The following is a 23,785-nucleotide window of genomic DNA, read 5'->3' as shown; positions in this document are numbered from 1 at the left end:
TCACACCCGATTTCTCGAGTATTTGGCTGAGTGGACCGGGGGGCTGCATAGACCACTCAGGATCCTTAGCTGAGCGTCGACGACGCTCACCCCACGGCTAGTGGCAGAGTCGGGAATCGAACCTGGTACCTCAAGCAATACCAGGCCTGGATTAACCAACTGAGCCACTAAGCCGTTATATAAATATAAAGAAATGCTGCTACATTCACTTCAATCCGTCACGTACAGCTACTGATAATGAAGCAGATAACGAATCAGAATATATACTAACTCTAAATAATACGGTAATAAAGCAAGTTAAAGAGACCAAGTTTTTAGGTGTTATTATTGACGAAAACCTAAAATGGGATGTTCAAATAAGAGCCCTCAACTCGAAACTTAGGTGTGAGATCGGAAGACTCAGTAGAATACGACACGTTATCCCGAAAAAACACCATAAAGAATTGTACCACACGTTATTTGAGTCACACCTAAGATTTGGAATATCGGTATGGGGTGGGTCGAGTAATAATATGCTTCAACCTATCTTCATCACTCAGAAAAAATGTATCAGAATACTATTTGGTGACCTTGAAGCATATCTAGATAAATTTAGAACATGTGCCAGAACACGTTGTATAGATGAACAAATCCTAGGAAGAGAATTCTTTGAAAAAGAGCATACAAAGCCGTTGTTTAACAAGAACGGCCTTCTTACCGTCCACAACCTGTACAAATACACATGTCTATTAGAACTGTTCAAAATTGTCAGATTAGAATCTCCAATCTCACTCCTATCTTTACTCCACAGATCACCATCACAAAGACGTTCAGACCAGTTCATCACCCCGAACCCATCCTCCTCTTTCATTTATCAATCAACAAAAATGTGGAACGACTGTCGAAAAATTGACAGTTTGATAAGCTTTACTAAGTCAACGAACTTAGTTAAAGTAACACTGAAAAGTGAGCTACTCAAGATACAGTCCAGGTACGAAGAATTAGAATGGACAGAATTAAACTTTGATAAGAATGAGCTTGTATTTTAAAACAGAGTCCTTTGACTTTATTATTTTGAAATTGAAGAATCGTCTGGCCATAACTCATTTCGTTCGCATTACAGATTCACATTCACTTTCATTTTCACTATCACGCACAGTACAGGGTCATACCTCAATACCAAATTATTATAGGGCACAAGAACAAATTTGTTTACAATTATCAAAATTTGTTGAGCCCAGCAGCTTACTTCCTATCCTCTCTTCCCCGTCGTCTGGAGCGTGTGATTTTTGTTGATATCCGAGCTCTTGTTTTTATCTTTTGGTTAACTTTCTGTGATTGGACTCGGTATTTTCGTCCCCGCCGAGTGGGACGATGCTTGCTCGCCAGTTAAGCTATACTTTAGATGACACTAATTTCTACAAACCACAAAATATTAAATATAAAATGTGTCCAGTATGGCGCAAATGCATAATTTGATAATTTCTCGACGCTGTCGTCGGGGTGAGAGTTATCTGAACCAACTGCATGCCCCTACGATTGCGTCACCACTGGTGAGCAAGCATTTGTTTGTTGTTTAGTTGTGTTGGAAGGGAACATTACTTGATTAATTCATCCATTAGGATTTTAATAACGATGAGCTAAGATATACCGTTCATCTTAGACTATTGGATCAATCTTATTATATGATTAGATTTTATAAACGAACCTGGCATACAAAAGATTGTAATGCGGAGGTTGGCTGGCTCTACTATAATAAATACGACACTCCAACTTACAGAATGCTTGCTAGAGATAAAACAAAATATTATCAGACTATACATGCAGCATGAGTAACTGGTGGATAAGCCTTCGGTAAAAACGGATCCGGAAAAGTCAATGCGGCACTCGGGTCCTTGGTATTGTCGTCGGTATATTGTCCATTATTTACTAGACTGACCTGAATTTTCACTTTTTCGTCCGATCATCTTGGAAAGTTTTTTGTACATCCCCATAGACGTAAATAGTAACCAAAAAAATTATTTTTGAAAAATTCGGAAATTAAGGTGTGCCCCAAGCCGTTTCCATGACAACCGCGCTCGCGAACCTCAGAAATCTGGAAAAATTCGATATCTCAGGACCCATTGCACCTACAGAGCTAAAATTAGGCTTAAAAGATGCGGAATCAGCACATTTATATGAGACTTATTAATAAACATATAGCCTAAAGTGCTCACTTTCGTCAAAAATTGCAAAAAACACATTTTTTGTACATTTCCATGGCAACCGCGCCCTAAAATTTGGATGTGCATCTCTATTTTTCAGTCAAACTATGAACAGCTCAGAACTACAGGGGGATAACTACAGGGGGAGAACTAGAGGGGAGAGAACAGCTCAGTACTACACCTGAGGAAGAACTACAGGAGGGAGAACAGCTCAGAACTACAGGGGGGGGGGGGGGGGGAGAACTACAGGGGAGAGAACAGCTCAGAAGAACTACAAGGGGAGAACAGCTCAGAACTACAGGAGGGAGAACTACAGGGGAGAACAGCTCAGAACTACAGGAGGGAGAACTACAGGGGGAGAACGGCTCAGAACTACAGGAGGGAGAACTACAGGGGAGAGAACAGCTCAGAACTACAGGGGGAGAACAGCTCAGAACTACAGGGTGGGAGAATTACAGGGTAGAGAACAGCTCAGAACTACAGGGGGAGAACAGCTCAGAACTACAGGAGGGAGAACTACAGGGGGAGAACAGCTCAGAACTACAGGGTGGGAGAACTACAGGGGGAGAACAGTTCAGAACTACAGGAGGAAGAACTACAGGGGGAGAAAAGCTCAGAACTACAGGAGGGAGAAATACAGGGGAGAGAACAGCTCACAACTACAGAGTACAGGGGGAGCACTACAGCGGAGAGAACAGCTCAGAACTACAGGGTGGGAGAACTACAGGGGGAGAACAGCTCAGAACTACAGGAGGAAGAACTATAGGGGCAGAACAGCTCAGAATTACAGGGTGGGAGAACTACAGGGGGAGAACAGCTCAGAGGAACTACAGGGGAGAGAACAGCTCAGAAGAACTACAGGGGGAGAACAGCTCAGAGGAACTACAGGGGAGAACAGCTCAGAAGAACTACAGGGGGAGAACAGCTCAGAGGAACTACAGGGGAGAGAACAGCTCAGAAGAACTTCGGGGGAGAGAACAGCTCAGAAGAACTACAAGGGAGAACAGCTCAGAACTACAGGAGGAAGAACTATAGGGGCAGAACAGCTCAGAATTACAGGGTGGGAGAACTACAGGGGGAGAACAGCTCAGAGGAACTACAGGGGAGAGAACAGCTCAGAAGAACTTCGGGGGAGAGAACAGCTCAGAAGAACTACAAGGGAGAACAGCTCAGAACTACAGGAGGAAGAACTACAGGGGGAGAACAGCTCAGAACTACAGGGTGGGAGAACTACAGGGGGAGAACAGCTCAGAAGAACTACAGGGGGAGAACAGCTCAGAAGAACTACAGGGGGAGAACAGCTCAGAAGAACTACAGGGGGAGAACTACAGGGGAGAGAACAGCTCAGAAGAACTACAGGGGAAGAACAGCTCAGAACTACAGGGGAAGAACAGCTCAGAACTACAGGGGGAGCACTACAGCGGAGAGAACAGCTCAGAAGTACAGGAGGAGAACTACAGGGGGGAGAACAGCTCAGAACTACAGGGGGGGGGGGGGGAGAACTACAGGGGAGGGGGAGAACTACATGGGGGAACAGCTCAGAAGAAACTACAGGGAGGGGGGGAGAATAGCTCAAAAGAACTACATGGGGAGAGAACAGCTCAGAACTACAGGAGGAAGAACTACAGGGGGAGAACAGCTCAGAACTACAGGGGGGGCACTACAGGGGAGAGAACAGCTCAGAACTACAGGGAGGGAGAACTACAGGGGAGGGGTAACTACAGGGGGAACAGCTCAGAACTTCATGGGGGAACAGCTCAGAAGAAACTACAGGGAGGGGGGAGAATAGCTCAAAAGAACTACAGGGGGAGAACAGCTCAAAAGAACTACATGGAGAGAGAACAGCTCAGAGCTACAGGGGGTGAATTACAGGGGGAGCAGCTCAGAACTACAGAAAGAGAACAGCTCAGAACTACAGGAGGGAGAACTACAGAGGAGGGGGAGAACTACATGGGGGAACAGCTCAGAACTACAGGAGGGAGAACTACAGAGGAGGGGGAGAACTACATGGGGGAACAGCTCAGAATTATGTAGTTCTAAGCTGTTCTCCCTCCTGTAGTTCTTCCTCAGGTGTAGTACTGAGCTGTTCTCTCCCCTCTAGTTCTCCCCCTGTAGTTATCCCCCTGTAGTTCTGAGCTGTTCATAGTTTGACTGAAAAATAGAGATGCACATCCAAATTTTAGGGCGCGGTTGCCATGGAAATGTACAAAAAATGTGTTTTTTGCAATTTTTGACGAAAGTGAGCACTTTAGGCTATATGTTTATTAATAAGTCTCATATAAATGTGCTGATTCCGCATCTTTTAAGCCTAATTTTAGCTCTGTAGGTGCAATGGGTCCTGAGATATCGAATTTTTCCAGATTTCTGAGGTTCGCGAGCGCGGTTGTCATGGAAACGGCTTGGGGCACACCTTAATTTCCGAATTTTTCAAAAATAATTTTTTTGGTTACTATTTACGTCTATGGGGATGTACAAAAAACTTTCCAAGATGATCGGACGAAAAAGTGAAAATTCAGGTCAGTCTATTATTTACGTTCTGCTTTCATAGTTCAAACAATAGTGAGCTCTAAATATACAGCTTTAAACCGATTAAGTATGAATGAATGAAATACCTGACAATCCGCACTCCTATAATTCAAAAGCATGAGTAACTCGTAGTGATGTACGATTTCTAGAAAGTTTAAATTAAATTTGGCGCTCACAGGTCCTCGTGATCATGTGATTGCCGCATAATGTTCTGTAAATGCGCAAGGCACCTTCAAGCTTAAATTATTCACCATACTGAGGCAGTCAACCAACGCGCGGCTTTATTTTTATGATATGATATGTTTTGATTGTTATTAATAAATACCAAAATTTAAATTTGTTTTACTAAAATTTGTTTTACTATACTGTGAACCTCTACATGTCGTACTCATTCTCTTCCTTCTTTTCATCCCGTGTTTAATCAGCACATGCATGACATGTGATTTATCAGTTTTCACATGGCATTTGATGGTGACAAAATACGACACAGTATGTCAATATATGGCCCCTGATAGGAAATATGAGACGTGTTATCTGAAAGGTTACAGAAACCGGTAAAATAGATAATACTTTGTTACGGGTTTTTGCTACGAGGGTACAGAGGAAAAAAAATGGACAGCAAATATGAGACACCACTATCAGAAGTCTCTTATAACCTCATCCCTGCCCCTATGATGGAGTAGATGTGTATATATCTGATTGTTGATATTTCATATTATATAATATTGGTAGCAGTGGACAATTTCCGTTACCTCTGTATTGTGCTCTGCCAATTGCAACACTTGAATTACTAAAAAGACCAAACTTAAAACATACTTCTTTTCTCTAGCATTTGATTGATTTTGCATTTACATAGGTAAAATGAACTTGTCATGTCTAATTTTCAATTAAACTAAGCTCAGTTAATGTAAGAGCCGCTTTAGAAAGCACTGGAGTTTATCTCCAGGATTAAATTATATCGAGTTATATGATTTAGCTATAAGGCGGTTTATAATAAAACAAAAGTTAATAAAACAAAAGTTAAATTTATTACCAATTATTCAATCAATACATATCATAAATTCTAATATTGGAAACACAATGCAAAATGGATGTCTTAAACTATAATTTCATTGTGACTAATAATCTATTGACTTTCAAAGTTGAATTTTAGTTAAGTATGAAATGCCACCACATCATAGTTAGGGTAAAATGTTATTTTTAAATTTTAAAATTGAGAAGATTGCTCTATGGCTTAAAATGTCAAATTCTAGCAAAAGATATCTTATTTTTAAATAGTTGGTTACAGTTTATGACAGTACTGGCATGACTAGTTTTATTGTGGCTGGTAAAAGGACCCAGTTGCCTGTAAGGGCTTTACCGAACCCCAGGGGACCACAATGTGATAAGATCAGGCCAGATGTTTCTATGTAGAGCAATTTATTTATTTTGGAGCTATGATTACGTGGTATAGCTGGTGGTCATGTTTAAAGGTCAGTTTATCCTTGTGTGCTAATTATCCATCCAGATGCTTAGTGATGTGGGTAAATCATGCCCTTCTACGATATATAATGTTTGACCATAAATTTGTTTTTACCACATAAACTGTGGCACTAATGTCAATTAACAATATTTACATTCATTGATATTTAAAGCGTGTTTTTTCCCCAGCACTACTACACAACAAAAACCTGTCGGCCCACCGAGGAAACACGGTCGCAGAACAAAGAGCCCAATTGTGCTCTTCTATTCTGTGATCGTGTGTATCTACTATAAACTAGCTAAATATACTAAGAAAATTTAATGGAATCATTACAGTCGTTTGATAAGTTCACGTGTCAAAGTAATGTTCATGGTGATCATATTTTTTGATCCCCGGTGGGCAAACACTCGTCCGAAAGGTCAAGGCAAACCTGTCGATGTTTCACCATACGAAGTAAGGCGATTTGAACATATACTCAGCTTACAACTCAACCCATGGGACGAGACGTCGTGAGCCTCAAAATTCTTCAAAATATACAGCACATACCTAGTTAGCAAACACTAAACACAACATACATACGATACCAAATAATGTATAATGCCATTACTAATTCGAAAGAAAATATATCTGCTATCTAATTTAAAAAATTGAAGAATAAACCTGAAGAAAGGGGAAGGAGAGGGGTTTGGGAGAGGCAGAGTAGGAAAACAACAGGATCCTGTGCCGCAGGATTTTAAAATTTGTTGTATGATGATTCGTTTTGTTTCGTCTCTTAGATTAATATATAGGTCTGATACCCTTGTCATGGTTCTTTGCAATAACACCGTGGTTTACTCATATGATTAAGTTTAGTTAATTAACCTATAAATGTTGTATTTATTATTATTATTATTTATTGTATATATACTGTTTGACAGTTAAAATGTTCTCGATCCTCTTAAAATTTTAAATTCTTGACTTGGTTTTTGCTACATTTTTCGTTTCCCCCCGTACTTGCACAAAATAGAGAGGTTTTACTGCATTGGAATTTCAACTGTAGAAAATCAGTGATTTCAGTTGTCAACATCAGGGTGTTGTGAAATTGTGAAATGGTTTAACTGAATCCAACTTAATCCCTTGTTCAATTAGTGAATTTTAATCACAATTTAATATTTTGATTCTTTTACTGATCATGTTATATCCTAGTAAGTTTTTTCAAAAGTATAAAATTGAATTTATCATTTTACACAGGAAGTTACCAAAATGCTGAAAAACATTACAAGAAGTTATTCTACAGCCCGACCTCGAGTTGGTATTCTTATGCTAAATCTTGGTGGACCAGAAACTTCAGCAGCAGTACATCCATTTTTGTTGCGACTTTTCTCAGATAGAGATCTAATTCCTCTCCCATTCTTGCAAGGTGGAAAAACCAATCTTCTTCCAAGGTTTATTGCTAAAAGGAGAACCCCAAAGATTATTGAACAGTACAATAAAATTGGAGGAGGTTCCCCAATTAAAATGTGGACTGAGGAGCAAGGTAATGCTATGGTTGAACGTGTATCTGAGCTTTGTCCTGAATTAGATGTAAAGAATTATACTGGATTCCGATACGCTGAACCACTAACAGAAGATGCAATGGACCAGATGGAGGCTGATGGTATTGAGCATTGTGTGGCATTTACTCAGTACCCCCAATACAGCTGCTCAACCTCTGGTAGCAGCTTTAATGGAATGTATAGACACATAATTAAGCGTCAAAAGGAGGGTAAACCAATGAACATGACTTTTTCAGCAATTGATAGATGGGCTACTCATCCACTTCTTGTGAAATCTTTTGCTGAACTTATCAACAAGCAGCTTGATGAAGTAGACCCCAAAGATAGACACAAAGTTGTTTTACTGTTTTCAGCTCATTCCTTACCTATGTCAGTGGTTAACAGAGGAGATCCATATCCCCAAGAGGTTGCAGCCACTGTGGAGCATGTCATGAAAGCTCTTAACTACTCAAATCCCTACAGATTAGTGTGGCAGAGTAAAGTTGGGCCCTCTGAATGGTTGGGTGTTCCTACTGATGATGCTATCAAGGGTTTGATAAAAAATGGCAACAAACATCTCATGATGGTGCCCATCGCTTTCACTTCAGATCACATTGAAACCTTGTATGAAATGGATATAGAATATGGTGAAGATATGCGAAATGAGTTTCCAGATGCAAATATCATGCGGTGTGAGTCTCTAAACATGCATTCCACCTTCATTGAGTGTTTGACAGAACTAGTTGCTGACCACCTCAAGTCAGATGGAATGACAATTCCTCAGATGGCTCTTCGATGTCCCATGTGCGTTAACCCTACTTGTGGTCCCATGAGAGGCTTCTTTTCTTCCAGAAAACTTCCTCAAAGCATTGTTGAATGTTGTAAATCAGAAGAGGAAGGGCCGATAAAGTCATTTGGATAGAGTAAGCTTTGTAATCATCATAGTAAATGTAAAGATTAAGTACCTTTCTTAGTTTATTTAAGTTAAGTTAAATTTCATTTTTAAGTGGAGTTGTCCGACTGTGATCCTCAGGATAACCTCTATTATCTAAAAGAATCTTGTTGTATTTATGTTATCAAGCAACTAGGGCCTGTTGAGAAATCTCAAGTAAAATTGTGCTACTTACCTTCCTGTGTCGTATGAATCATGCATCAGCATTTTGTACAAATCCGAAAATTGTCTCATTTCAATTTTTTGAAGGGCGCACCTATTGTCTAGAGATTATTACCAGATTCGATAACTTCACTGATATACAATCCCTTGTTAAGCCAACTAAGAGGTTCAGACGAGCTGCTAAAATATTGATCTGCACATTTAAAACATTAAACAATTTATACAAGATGACGATGCATTTTACATGATGGTTAGTACTATCTGATTCAGGTTGAAACAATTCTATCTGAGATATCATAACAGGTCCTATGAATGGAGCCTAGTATTTGAAATATGTGACCCTCTGAAATTTCATGTAGTCTTAGCTGTGTTTGTTTTCGAGACCCTAGCATTGCTAGTACTACCTACTTGAACCAGCTGTATCAGCTACTGAAATTTTGTGCATGATTACTAGATATTTGGAAGCTTATTTTGTGCATTTTTTTTCCGTTTACTCAAACTTTGTTTGAATACTGTAACGCAAAAATAAAATAACAATAACAATAAATTCTAACTAAGCTGTATATATTCCTTAATATAATTGGTGTAAAATGTAAAGAAATATTTGTAAGAGTAACCGTGTAATCTTATAATCCATCATCAGGCAAGATGTTATAAAAAGGATAGAAGGTATGATTTATAACCTGTATATTTTCAACCCTGTGGGGCAGTGCCTTTATTATGGGGAGTGGGAAAGAACTAAAGAAACAGACATGAGCCAAGACGAGGTTAGTTTCATTCTTAATAAAGATTCTTTTTAACAAACTGAATATTGTGTTAGTTACATAACTCTGTATTTGGTATAAGTTTTTTAACAAGCAGTGTTTACAGTAAAATGGTCAAATACCATGCCGTGTTTTTCTTAAGCGACCATTTAATGTTTGCTTTTGGGCAGTTTGTGCCTTAACCGTGCGTTAACCGTGCCTTAAGAACCGTGCCTTATGTAACCCTTGTGCCTTAACCGTGCCTTAACCGTGCCTTAACCGTGCCTCAACTGTGCTTTAACCGTGCCTTAACCGTGCGTTAACCGTGTTATGCCACACTACCGAATTGCCCAAATATGTTTTTTCCATCCATAAAAGTGAACGTTTTCCAATTTGTGCTATAAATATAAACAATCAATTAACTATATCTGCAGGAATTTAAGCTTGTTTACGGGATGCTGTACTCTCTGAAATCTTTTGTATCGAGAATCAGTCCAGCAATGTATCCTTTACAAAACAACTAAATTTTTAAGTTGCAGCACATTTTCCAGTAATTATTATTAAAGATGCCATTTTATCCAAAATAATATTAAAAGTAGCATCAATTATGTTGACCTCCATTGTCTAGCAATTTAAAACTAATACTATACAGTATACATGTATACATGTTTGACATGTGAATACATATTACATACTAGTGTGAACAAAACACAAAGAGCTTTTGTTTTTCTTTTCAAAAGTATTGACGTCAGTAAAGTTAGCTCTTACCAAAAGTTCCTTTTGTTTTTCCTTAACATTTGCCACTAGATCTGACAGTTTTCAGAGCTACCAAACCAGTAATTACAAACTCTCCATGTACGAGACCCCCTCCGGGTGTAAGTTTGTAATGAACACGAGTCCGGAGTGGAGCGCGCAGGCTGTCGGCGAGATTCTGCACTCTCTTTATAAAGAGGTAATTATTAATTGTTATGAGTCAGCTGGGTGGTGAAATGGTTTATTTTGTAATGTTACACACATTATGCAACCCGGGTTCCATTCCTGGTTCGGTTTGATGCGTATTGTAATATTCGACAGTATGTCTGACAAATTAATAACGTATTTATAAATGGTACCTTTCAAATTCGTATTAATATTCTTTATTAATACGTCTCTGCCCACTAACGTATATACGATACTTGAAATCTCCACTAGAACATTGTATCTTTTATTTGTAACGATTCATGTGTCAGTTATGTTGTAGGTTATTAAGTATTAATTTGTAGTTGTAAAAGTTTGTCATCACAAACTACCTTTAATTCATAGTTACTAACTTAAGTGAACACGCGACGTGAACGTGTGATAAAGCAAATACATACTACCTCATTAATATAAAATTAAATACTAAATTTACCACATATAGTAGTAGTACGATCACGAGTCGTTATTATATGTGGTAATTTCGCAACTTAATTTACTAATACCTCACGTGCGAGGTGGTAGTAACATATAGGGGGGGGGGGGGGGGGGGGGCCGGGGGGGGGGGGGGGGGGGTCAGTTCTGGATAACGTACTATCGTCATGTGATAATTTACAAACATTGATGTTTAGTTATAAATTATTATTTCACGCGCCTGCATTCAATAAGGAACTGTATTATATTATGTAAAGTACAAGTGTATAAGTATTGTTACGGTGTTACGACTCGTTACTTGCATGATTTGTTGTTATATATTTGTTATAATATTATTATATATTATGTAGTTCTCGTATTTGTTATTTTGTCAAATTTCCGATTATTATTTCGTAATGTTGAAGTTTGAACTGCGAAAGTTTATTAGTATAATAAACTCTCGATTTACCGGGCTGCAATTTATTAGTAATTTGATTTATCGGACACGATTTGTGTCCCCACATCAAAAGTATAAAAAAGTATTTATACTTGTTAAAACATTTTCAACGTGGGGACACGAATCATTTATAAACGAAATTGTAACTTGAATAATCTGAGTTTAATTGAACGCAATTTATCGGGTGGTTCGATTGTGTGATCACCCTTACCTCCGAAAAGGCCTGTTAATCGAGAGTTTACTGTGTATCAGATTACACGGGTTTACAAAAGGTTTACTGTACGGATAATTGTGGGGTTCAATGTGTATCAAATTTCATATTTTATAGCTTTTAACATACTCAATCTCTGCCAGGTGTACGTTGAATACGCGGTAAAGAACCCACTGCTCTCACTCCAGGAGACAATCGACAGTGAACTGTTTAAAAGTAAAATAGAGACCTTCATTAATACTAGAATAAGGGAGATGTAATCTTCTCTCATTTTTTATCAAACGTAGAGAATTTTGTTTCAATAATTCAGAAGACATTTGACGTCAGCTCTATCCTGAAATACTGATATTTTTAGCCCATCTCGATTCTTGAAAGAAGAAGTTTTTGATTCGTGCACTAATAATCAGTGCTTATATGGTGATTTGAACCTAAGGGCTGTCCTCTATGCTTTACTGTACAGTTTCTTTATTTGCTTGCTTCTAGCATTTTGGTCTGATTAAATTTTCTGGTATGACTCAAATCGCAAATGTTTTGATTGTGATCAGTGTTATAGTGCTCGATTTTAAAGATTAAATTGGAAAGAATAATTATAAAGTATACAATATAATGCTGGCTAAGAAACACTCAGAAGTTGTATAAAACATGGTTAATTTCTGGCAACCTCTCTTTACCCCTATAACCAAAAACATCCGGAATATTTGTCACGAGCTTGTTAAATTCCTCAAGAGGTTTTGAAATTGAGGCTGCATTAAGCATTAGGATGAAATTAACATGCTCCATGCTAGAAGGGGGGGGGGGGGGGGGGGGGGGCAAGTGGATATTTGTAGATATTTGGATAATGTCATCCACTTTTTTCGTGAATTATCCATTACAATAATCTACAAATATCTACATTTATCTACAAAAAATTTATATCTCAAATATGTGCCCAGAAATTCTACTGAATTTTTTGAGATAAATGTATAAATTTGTAGAATTTGTAGAATTTTCGTGAATTATCCATTGACAATAATCTACAAATATCTACATTTATCTACAAAAAATGTAATCTCAAATATGTGCCCAGAAATTCTACTGAATTTTTGGAGATAAATGTATAAATTTGTAGAATGTCATCCACTTTTTTCGTGGATTATCCACTCTACATTAATCTACAAATATCTACAAATATCCACTTGGCCCGCGCCCCCCCCCCCCCCCCTAGAAGTTTCATGAATAAGGTGAAAGGGACCACATCGAATTAGCACGAACGCTGTGAGATCAAGTTATTTATATACAATACCAGCTATAAACAGCTACTTTTAACCAGATGGTCGTGGTTTAGCGGCTCTAATAAGGTTATACGGTGTAGTTTATGGTGTAGTCTTACTGGATAACTAGCAGAGCGGGCCAGAATTAATGTTCATTCTAAAATCTTATTCGTATCCTGCTGTTGGAGTGTTTGTTATATTATGGTACAACTCACATGTTTAAAAACAATGTTATTTTTGGTTTACCTAGTATTTTACTAGGGTATTCATGTTGAAGTTTTGACCAGGTGTCTAGATTTTTGTGCGTGATAAATAGTTGGTTGTTGTTTAAATTTGATGTTTTGTGTTTTAACTGAGACGATTCACGTTACTGTTAAATGCAAGTTTTTTAAACATAATATTTTGACGGTTTGTCTTGTTTATTGTTATATATTGAACACCACACTATTTATATGTACACCTCAAATGAGTCCATGATTATTTCCATTTCATCATCTTGTAATAAGAGAAGTATTAGAAAGTTCAGTATTACGGGAAAGTATCGATACTACCCCTAGTACAGCAAACATCTCCTAACAGTTATACCACATTATAGGAGCATGGAAAAGGAGCAGATACATATACCCAGCACCAATTCCTCTGTAAGAATCCTGACAACAAAACAAGATGAGCTGTCTCTGCAGTACGTGATAGAGCTCCCAAACAGAAAGAGAAACATGATCTCTTTCAGGGTTATTATGGTGTTTGCAGCCATGCTTAGCATGATATGGGCTAGGAGACTTGCCATTGTAGTTGTTTCAGGTATTTGAACAAAAATGCATTACAAAACAACTTATTTATATTATTTAAAAATTTATAAATTTATTGATCATATCGTATCCAAGCTATTTAAGATTTAGATTAATGTCATTCTAAAGTCAAGTTATTTACTTTTGTAATTTCTTATCAGTACGTCATAGTTATTTCAAAAGAAGTGCTTGCCAACAATGCTATAAAATTCTTTTACATTTTATATTTTAGAACTTTAAACAAGAAAGTATAACGCCCATAAATCAGCATGGCTAAATAATATGTAACACTTTTACAGTGTCCATTATATTGATGTTGTACTACGAACTCTCGAAAGTTTGCAAGGAGACAGTGACGATTATCAAAGATACCTGCATCACTTACTCTGCTACCACCCTTCTAGGTACCTTCGTGAATTAACTAGTGAATTTAGTGATATTTGATAATTTGTCTCATTACTACGTATACATATTGAAAATTCTCAAAGAACCAAAAGTGGACTACTCATTACGAATAGGTATGTAATTTGCGTCTAACTGAAACCTCTGACCAGGAAGGAAGATGTTCCAGTCTGTGCCTCTCAACAGATTACTGGGTATTCCGGTAATTGAGAACATTATGGGATCTAGAGTACACGGTATAGCTCATTCTTTTACTTTTACTTTATTTTTATCATTTAAAAGTTCCGTGATCAGTTCAATTGTTATGTTAATGCTTCACTTGTACCATTCAGTAAAATGGGTATTGACACTGTTAAAAGAGCTGGTTCTTATATTCTACAGGATGCTGCCTTTTCGAAAGATCATTTGTCTCCTTGTTCACTATCCACTAAGTCAGAATCAATAAACAATCAGCTTAGTAATGTGAAGAGAATTTAGCTGCAGTGACTGGGGGCACATGGGGATATCCCTTCATTTAAAAACGCTGTTTCTGAGTTGGACTGTCCACAAATACTTGGATGAGCGTGATATTGCGTAATTTTAGAAGATATCGAATAGTTAGAAAAATTCCTACTATACGAGGTTTACATTGCAATCTGATTAAGACACCTACTAGACACCCAATTTCTTACAAAGGTCCCTGGAATCACTGGCAAACACTTTGAATCATCAGGATCCATTTTGTGGGAATAATGGAACAGTATTTAGGAATTTGATCGACTTAGCCATCAGAAAGTCTGAAGAAATCTAATCAATGTCGAACTGGCAGAGACAACATCTACAGAACATTATTCTAAATGCTGTCTGTATCCGTCTGATCTTTCCTACAACTCTGCTAAATCTGCTAAATCATTTGATAATTATATAATTAATTAATAAATTATATAATCATAACACTGATCCCGATACTCCTTAGGTATTCTGAACCTGATGATAAGAACCGGACAAGAGAAGTCAGTACAAGTTCCTCTCTTTACGTCCCTGCGACCAAATCTGGATACCATTAACAAGATTAGACATGGAATACTCAGGTAGTTCTATTTAACTAGGTAACTGAGGTAAACTTATTAGTCTTATTCTAAGATATCAAAACGGCGGGAAGATGTTTTGATATATGCCTAGAGAGCTCTTCAAAACTGTATGGTTTATATAATGTTTTTCAGATACACAGAGGAAGCCATAGAGAAGAACCTTTGTGCGTTTGGAAAAGACAACATCATGTCGACTGAAGACGTCTTCGAGAAGACCAGAAAATGCCTTGCACAATCCTTTAAAGAAATGAGAAACAAAAAGGGATCGTAAACTTATAACTGTGCCGAGTGTACATTGTATATGTTGAAACTGCACTGTATTCCATGCGTGTTATTATTCAAGATTAAACTTTCAGCTGCATCAGTACGCGGTTTAGGATATAAGATCTGATACCCAAACTGTGGGAATGTTAAACGTTGTGATAAAATCAGTTTGCTGTTTGCAGCGTTGCTGTTTGCAGCGTTGCTGTTGTTTTGGAATTTTGATACAGTTTAATTTAGAGGGTTTAGTTCGCTTTTTCCTTTGCTGAAGTAAAACTTACTGTGTTCTGTTATGATTTGATAACTTTGATATGTTCATTTTGCTGTAGCTTGCACAAGGGCTTAGTTACATTAATTAATGATCAAATTATGAAGAACTTGAGATTACACATTATATTGGTGGATGATGGTAGATAGTTATATGTAGATACTGGAATCTGGATGTTATGTTTGTGGGTTTTGTGGGTTTGTAATGGAATTATTAAATTCTTTTGTAGCATGTTTTCAGTTAAGAGCAAGGGCCCTTTCGGGCTTTCGTATAAAATCAGGTACAAGCACGATCTTTTAAACACGTACCACAATTTCTTTTACGTCCATAACTCTGTTATACAAAGTTGTTCAAATATTAAATAAGGAGTAAGGACGATGTTACATGATATCCTAGTATCAAGTTAAGAGGCATCCTGTGTCAGTGTCAGTGATCACAAATCATTAAATTTTACTCACATCATCATAATAATATTATGATCTGTAAATTACAATTCCGACCATTACTCCACTATTCAGATACGGTATTTTCCGGCATATTTTAGCAGATTCCCCTTTCTCGTAATATTCCGAGGTGTAATCAGCGTATGTTGGAATTCCTATCGGCGATAAAAATTAAATGTGTCACATCGTCATATTAATATTATAAGATACAAATATGTGTGTGTGATTAATCATAGTATGTGTTTTTGCCCTAATGAGTGATGATATCAGGTCTAAACCAATATAAGTTAATATAAGTTAATGTTAAGTTTTTACATTTTTACTGTACAGTGGATAATTTAACTTCAATTAAATTTAAGTAATGATTCTATTTATGAAATGTATTTGTAACAGTAATCAAGAAAATAATATTTGATTGTCCAGTCACCCTGAAAAGATTTCGGTGCCAACCGCTAATTCTAAAACATTATATGTTAACTAAGTTCAATCTGAGACTAAATTGTTTTAGAATTAATAAATGTAACGCCCTTTTGCTTATTTATATTAAGTTCGTGTTTAGATCACGCGGGATTTGCATTGGCTTGATTTGCTTGTTTTTTAGTCTTAGCACATTCAGTTTCAGTTTGGGTTCTAAAATACCTGGCTTTTTTGATTATGTGGGTTTGACTTTTTGGCTTTTTTCTAATCATGGTTGTTTCATTTTTGTCTGAAATTAAATGATATGAAAGAAAAAACTGCCGACAAATTATTTAACCTACCTCAGAAAGTTTTCCTAATTCTGTCCTTTAACACTGATTCCTAATAGTTAAAACAAGAAACGAGTATACATGATTTATTTGTAAATTATAATTACACACCTACTTACATTGAAATAACATAGTAATTACGCTAGATATTTACATAATTAACTAGATAATTACATAATTAACCTGTATCTAGGAGTAGGATGAGTGTGTGTAGCTCCATCACCAGAACTAAACTGGTAGTTCCAGACAGGAGGAAGATGTTGCTTTTATCTCAAGAGGTGGGTTTGTTTACTTAAATATTTCACTTTTAGTTCTGGTTAATCTACCACACAAGTTCACCCCTCCCGCTACCCCATGGTTGAAGCTAGGCCTCAGATTTTGGATTGTATTAGGATTATTGGGGCTAGTGTCAGCTACTAAAGCACGAGTTAGAATTATAATTAACAATTGTAGTAGTGCTTATGTTTAACGAGAGAGTGTATAATACTATAACGTAAAATGTTACACACACTATACCTGCACTGGTAAATGTTGCCTAATACCAACATACTTGGTAGGAAGCTTATTCCTGAAATGAACCTAAAACCAAACGAAATTTATTAATAATTTTAGAAGGAACTAAATGTCTAGACACTTCATAAATATTTTCCTTCCCGGTACCTTGCACAGAATTTCCCTCAGAAACATTGTACGTGTTTTTCTCTCTACAATTAAATAACGCAATGATTACAATTAAATGACGCATTAAAAAAACTTAAATCACTTATTTCAGTGATTTAAGTTAAATTACTACCGGTATTTGACTCTCTATGAAGACTTTCAGATCCACAAGCAAATTCTATAAGAAAAACAACTGTTAAACGAATGTGCAACATAGCTAGCTAAGTCCATGACCAGATCTCAAGTGATATTTCACATATTCAATATTTTGAGTATTTCCCGGTAAACCAACAATTTTTCCCAGTATTCTAGAATAGAGAGAGCTCTCACCTATGAAAGGTACGTTTAATTGCTAGAAGGAACTGAAAGCCTGTTAGGAACATAGAGCATATTTAATATTTATGCATAGTAGGAAGCCAATGTTTAGTTCAAGAGTTCAAGGAACCTAAAGCACAGAGGAAACGTAGGTTTAGTAGAGACGTCAGACGATGGCCATGAAATGATGTAATTAAAAGTAATGAAGGATCTGACACTATTACTATTAAAATGACATTAAGAATTAATTACGTGGCAACCAGTAATAGAATTAGCGATTCTGCAAACCTGCTAAGATCTATCAGTCTGGATTACACTGACTCCCACTTTAGTCGGTTATAATGAATGACATGAATATAGCATTCTCTACCATTCAAATTTAACCGGAAATAGAAGATCATGATAGGTTGCTGGTAAAAACACTTACAAGGGTTTAAATGTCCCTTAACTTGACAATGTGCGACATTGGGGCCCACTGATCGTTTGATCTTGAATCCTTAAAACAGCACATGTTTCTATTTACTATTAAGTAATTATCTAACTATTATTATATAGCACGACTGTGTTGAAAGGAGAAACGTAAAATCACGCCCGAAATTCAGAATATTTTACGTCATGTTTAAATCATATACCCGAGAAATCGTTTTTCTCAGAATTATTGCTGTTAGATTTAACTCTGTTATGTTTTCTCCGGCGGAATCTATTGTTCGGAATCAATGTTATTGTATTCCCAGTTTGTATCGTGATGTAGTTTGATGATATGATACTCATTAATCGTTTTATGGAACTTTTCGTGGAACCGGCCAGTTGACTAAACCACTTAAACCATTTTAAAATATTTTGCCTCTACTGCCTGAAAGTTAATCTTGTAGTTCACAATACTGTTCACTTAGCACGTACGTGATAACACAATTTTCCGCGGTATATTGTTCCCCTGTATTATATAGCAGACTTAAAAGCTGGTTTACTGGTGGATTAAATTTCATCTTCACGGTCCATCACTTTTGCACTTTGTAGCCGCTTATTTCAGTTAACTTACAATTTTTTTGAGTTAAGATTGTTTTTACTCTTTTGCCAGGTTTGAATCAGTATAGTATACTTTACATAGTAGGGGTAGTATTATTGACTGAAAATGTGTTACTCTCGTGTACGTTACATTTCAACGTATTATTAAAATACATTTCTCGTGACCTCATCAGATACATATTTCAATAACAAGAAAACAAAAAATACAAGAATATTGTAGTTAACGAAAACGGCATCACACAATTTACTTATGAATTTATATAGTACATGCTGTGTGAATTTCTTCCTGGTCAAATAAACTAAAAGTAATCAATCATTACAAGTGTTAAATAAAAGTAACTAACAAATTAAATAACTCAGATGCAAGTAGTGGGATGCCTGGAGGGGTTCAAACACTTCACAATGTATCTGAGGAGCAGTGAGGAGCTGGTTATTACAGTGCTCAACTCTAACAAAGAAACTGAAAATGTGGCTACTGATAGGCTGGAACTTGTCAACTTTGATCCAGGTATTTCTCAGATCTTTTGATACGTTGTGATTAGTTTTTGCCACATTTTATTGTTTTGGCTTAGATCCAAAAATATCCCATTGGGCCGCAGAGGCAAAATATAGGTAATAGGTGTGATCAAATTTTGCAAATACTGCGATCCTAAACCTGCCTAAAATTGATTTATGGCAAATTTGAAGGAAAAAAACACTGCGATTAAGCTGAACAGTTCGCCAAATTCGCAGCCTTTAGGTACTCTCACACGTTGCATTATTCAACAGTGTAGTGTATAATGTTGCATTACACAATTTTGTAGTTTAACACATCAAATAACTTGTGGAATTTTAATGTATTCCTATTACACCGAGTTTCCAGACAATTCAAGATGTAGATTCAAAATAAGTTGTAAAACACATTTTACTCGAGTCTCGAAAAATGTAGATTGGTAGGTGGTTGCCGGGGATCGCTGAGAGGTGGCCAAAGGGTCGGTGGAGGGTCAGTACTGGGTCGGTGATCTTTAATCTAGGATTTATTAGAATATTTCCAAATAATAATTCAATTTACATATTCTTTGTAAAGGGCTTAACTTTAGATAAACCCATTCTAACTAATGAATATGTTTTTTATGTGTTAACTGTTAAAGTACATTAATTTCAGCACTTTTAAAGGCCTAACTCAATTTTTTAAAAGTTTCTAAATTGATCATTGATCAGTGGGCACGCACAGTCACTTAAATTTAAAGAGGCTTACAACACGATGAAACATCACAAACATCCCGAGTATAACATTATTAACCAGTGTTCCCCACCCCATTAACCAGTGTTCCCCACCCCATTAACCAGTGTTCCCCACCCCATTAACCAGTGTTCCCCACCCCATTTACCAGTGTTTCCCACCCCATTAACCATTGTTCCCCACCCCATTAACCAGTGTTCCCCACGTCACCCCATTAACCAGTGTTCCCCACCCCATTAACCAGTGTTCCCCACCCCATTAACCAGTGTTCCCCACCTCATTAACCAGTGTTCCCCACCCCATTAACCAGTGTTCCCCACCCCATTAACCATTGTTCCCCACCCCATTAACCATTGTTCCCCACCCCATTAACCAGTGTTCCCCACCCCATTTACCAGTGTTTCCCACCCCATTAACCATTGTTCCCCACCCCATTAACCAGTGTTCCCCACCCCATTAACCAGTGTTCCCCACCCCAGTAACCAGTGTTCCCCACCCCATTAACCAGTGTTCCCCACCCCATTAACTAGTGTTCCTCACCCCATTAACCAGTGTTCCCCACCCCATTAACCCGTGTTCCCCACCCCATTAACCAGTGTTCCCCACCCCATTAACCAGTGTTCCCCACCCCATTAACCAGTGTTCCCCACCCCATTAACCAGTGTTCCCCACCCCATTAACCAGTGTTCCCCACCCCATTAACCAGTGTTCCCCACCCCATTAACCAGTGTTCCCCACCCCATTAACCAGTGTTCCCCACCCCATTAACCAGTGTTCCCCACCCCATTAACCAGTGTTCCCCAACCCATTAACCAGTGTTCCCCACCCCATTAACCAGTGTTCCCCAACCCATTAACCAGTGTTCCCCACCCCATTAACCATTGTTCCTCACCCCATTAACCAGTGTTCCCCACCCCATTAACCAGTGTTCCCCACCCCATTAACCAGTGTTCCTCACCCCATTAACCAGTGTTCCTCACCCCATTAACCAGTGTTCCCCAACCCATTAACCAGTGTTCCCCACCCCATTAACCACTAACCAGTGTTCCCCACCCCATTAACCAGTGTTCCCCACCCCATTAACCACTAACCAGCGTTCCCCACCCCAGTAACCAGTGTTCCTCACCCCATTAACCAGTGTTCCCCACCCCATTAACCATTGTTCCCCACCCCATTAACCATTGTTCCCCACCCCATTAACCAGTGTTCCCCACCCCATTAACCAGTGTTCCTCACCCCATTAACCAGTGTTCCCCACCCCATTAACCATTGTTCCCCACACCATTAACCAGTGTTCCCCACCCCATTAACCACTAACCAGTGTTCCCCACCCCAGTAACCAGTGTTCCTCACCCCATTAACCAGTGTTCCCCACCCCATTAACCATTGTTCCCCACCCCATTAACCAGTGTTCCCCACCCCATTAACCAGTGTTCCCCACCCCATTAACCAGTGTTCCCCACCCCATTAACCAGTGTTCCCCACCCCATTAACCAGTGTTCCTCACCCCATTATTCATTAACCAGTGTTCCCCACCCCATTAACCAGTGTTCCCCACCCCATTAACCAGTGTTCCCCACCCCATAAACCAGTGTTCCCCACCCCATTAACCAGTGTTCCCCACCCCATTAACCAGTGTTCCCCACCCCAGTGATGATAGACAGAGAACACCCACCCTCCAGTCCTTGTAGGCACACTCCCAGTTTTGAGGACGATGAGTACACCTCTTATCTAGTCGGGTGTTACGAAACTTACAGGAGACCCTTTGTGTGGGTTAGAACCGGACATGAGCGACTTGTTCAGAGGTAGGCGGAGTTTTAGACCGCAAGATTCAGTATTTTCCTGCAATCTAACTTTTTCCTTAAATGCGATTGATTGCTGTTAAATTCAGTTCAGACTAGGAGCGTTTAAAATGAGCAATATTTTATAAGCCCATATCAGTATACCACTGCAATGCATTTGATATAAACCACTACAGTCTACAGATGATAACCACACTACACACTACACACATAACCACATAACCACATAACCACACGTGTACCCAGGTGTGAGATGTACGGAACAGTTGACAGAGACAGTCCAATAGATCTACTGAGCATGACAAGATACATGGTAGATAGTATCACTATCTGGGATATCATAGCAGAACTGGTCTTGTTGACTACTGAACCACCTCCTGCTAACCCATTTGATATTGATCACACTTTCCTGGATAACTTAACTTCTGCTGAGCAAGTAAGGACTGAAGAAGGAGAATATCGTAGTAAACTGATTGTTTAGGTTGACTAGAATTATAACGACTGGTTGAGATTTATCACTTTAATCTTGCACAGTGAGGTAGTGTGATGATCGTTATTCTTTGCTTGCTACCCGCTGAGTCTTAACAACACGTACTTTATAGATCAGTATTAATCATGCCAAATTCTTGGCTCTATTTGTGAAGGAATTCGCTGTAATTTGTTCCGAAAAAGGGGCCTTAGTAATCCAATCATTGGCACGTGCTTGGCCAAATGTCAACACTTTGTAGATAGATATTACTTACTAGTTAGAGCCAACAATCTAGAAGGGACTATTCGTGTGCTCAGAATCAAAGCTATTTTGCCAAAACCCTGCATTTATTATGAATTGAATGGAAAACTAAAATGTAACATATTGTTGCAATGCTTGATAAATTTTCTCGCCGTTGTACAGCAGGTGCTCAATGATATTTTTAAGGCCGTATTTACCGAATATGGTTGGTTTCTCAACAAAGAAGATTGCAGCATTCTTACCACGCTTATGAATATTTTACAGCCATGGAACTAATACCTCGCATTTCAGGCAATATCAACGGGATCTTTACTTCATTCTCTGAATAGTTTACTGGGTAAAGATAGTGTGTGGGCTACACCGGACATTCTGAGGGATATGAAACATCTAGCACTGAGACACGTGCATACCTTACCTTCATTAGAATGAGAAAGAAAAAGTGAAAGTGATGTTGAAAATTATAATGAAAGTGAAAGTGAGTTATGTTAAACCAAGGGAAGAAGTGAAATTGCAGGATTTAAAATATTAATTTACTTTTAGAATTCGATCTTTACAGTTTAAATCAGTCTACTATTTTGATTATTGACTGCTCTAAGATTTAATTGATAAATTATTGTTCTTTTATTATTACTTAAGATTATTTTGATATTTATGTTTAATACTGAAGCTATCTGTTATTTATTTGTTGTACATTTCAGCTTTCTTTAAATCTTTCTTGAATTGTTTATTGTATATTTTGAGCGTTTGTGTTTTTGGGTATTTATTCTAAATCAGTTGAAGCATTTTGGTGTAACTATTGTTATTTGTTTGCAAATTAAAGAAATCATTTGATAATTATTTCTTCAATACATGGCGATATAATGATAATGATAATAAGAAATTTACTGATATTCTCAGTAGATTACTTTATTGTTGGTAGATACTGTATAAAATAAATTTTGAATTTTAAATATCTGAATTATCTTTGATCTTGTATTTATAACGTATGGAATTTATAACATTTATGAAATTTTGAAATTCGTGTCTGAAATCTTATGCATGATCTCATTATCATCAATTTTATCAAGTAAAATTTAAACTGTATTCCTGCACTTGATATGAAAATTCCTTATAAGTAATAGTTGGATATTCGATGATAAAAATAGATAGATGATACGGTAAATGGTGCCTAAAATAGTCAGTTACTCTAGATTAATTAGTAAAATGTAGCTTATTAATTAAATA

General features: G+C 37.6%; 5 protein-coding genes across 12 annotated transcripts in view; 4 read left to right on the top strand and 1 right to left on the bottom strand.

Moving 5' to 3' along the window:
- The window catches only part of LOC134816349 (phosphatidylinositol 5-phosphate 4-kinase type-2 alpha-like), a 110,487-nt gene that overhangs the window by 49,655 nt on the left and 37,047 nt on the right, over window positions 1-23,785 (bottom strand). The window contains exon 1 of one of the 8 annotated variants that reach the window (XM_063825152.1): window positions 16,802-16,811. The exons of the other annotated variants lie outside the window; for them this stretch is intronic. The gene's annotated coding sequence lies outside the window, so the exon portion shown is untranslated. Of the gene's footprint in view, window positions 1-16,801; window positions 16,812-23,785 lie in introns of those variants that run through there. 8 annotated transcript variants of the gene reach the window in all.
- LOC134816353 (calcineurin B homologous protein 1-like) overlaps window positions 1-23,785 on the top strand; it is a 46,473-nt gene that overhangs the window by 20,113 nt on the left and 2,575 nt on the right. The window lies entirely within an intron of this gene.
- On the top strand, window positions 7,399-9,122 carry LOC134816351 (ferrochelatase, mitochondrial-like). The gene has a single exon (XM_063825161.1). The coding sequence runs from the start codon at window positions 7,414-7,416 to the stop codon at window positions 8,605-8,607; it is 1,194 nt and encodes a 397-aa protein (XP_063681231.1). The 5' UTR covers window positions 7,399-7,413; the 3' UTR covers window positions 8,608-9,122.
- Window positions 13,420-16,745, top strand: LOC134816461 (uncharacterized). Its single transcript, XM_063825311.1, has 5 exons — window positions 13,420-13,629; window positions 13,916-14,020; window positions 14,171-14,254; window positions 14,974-15,088; window positions 15,221-16,745. Exons 1-5 carry the CDS (start codon window positions 13,428-13,430, stop codon window positions 15,357-15,359), a joined length of 645 nt encoding a protein of 214 aa, XP_063681381.1. The 5' UTR covers window positions 13,420-13,427; the 3' UTR covers window positions 15,360-16,745.
- LOC134817129 (uncharacterized) lies at window positions 17,004-23,628 on the top strand. The gene is made up of 5 exons (XM_063826241.1): window positions 17,004-17,084; window positions 19,168-19,315; window positions 21,681-21,834; window positions 22,078-22,267; window positions 22,853-23,628. The coding sequence occupies exons 1-5, from the start codon at window positions 17,007-17,009 to the stop codon at window positions 22,988-22,990; spliced, it is 708 nt and encodes a 235-aa protein (XP_063682311.1). The 5' UTR covers window positions 17,004-17,006; the 3' UTR covers window positions 22,991-23,628.

This window comes from Bolinopsis microptera, chromosome 6 (assembly GCF_026151205.1).
Source record: "Bolinopsis microptera isolate Bmic1 chromosome 6, MBARI_Bmic_1.0, whole genome shotgun sequence".
NCBI classification, from domain to species: domain Eukaryota; kingdom Metazoa; phylum Ctenophora; class Tentaculata; order Lobata; family Bolinopsidae; genus Bolinopsis; species Bolinopsis microptera.
Note: the sequence above shows the minus strand (reverse complement) of the source record. Positions and strands in the feature narration are given on the sequence as shown.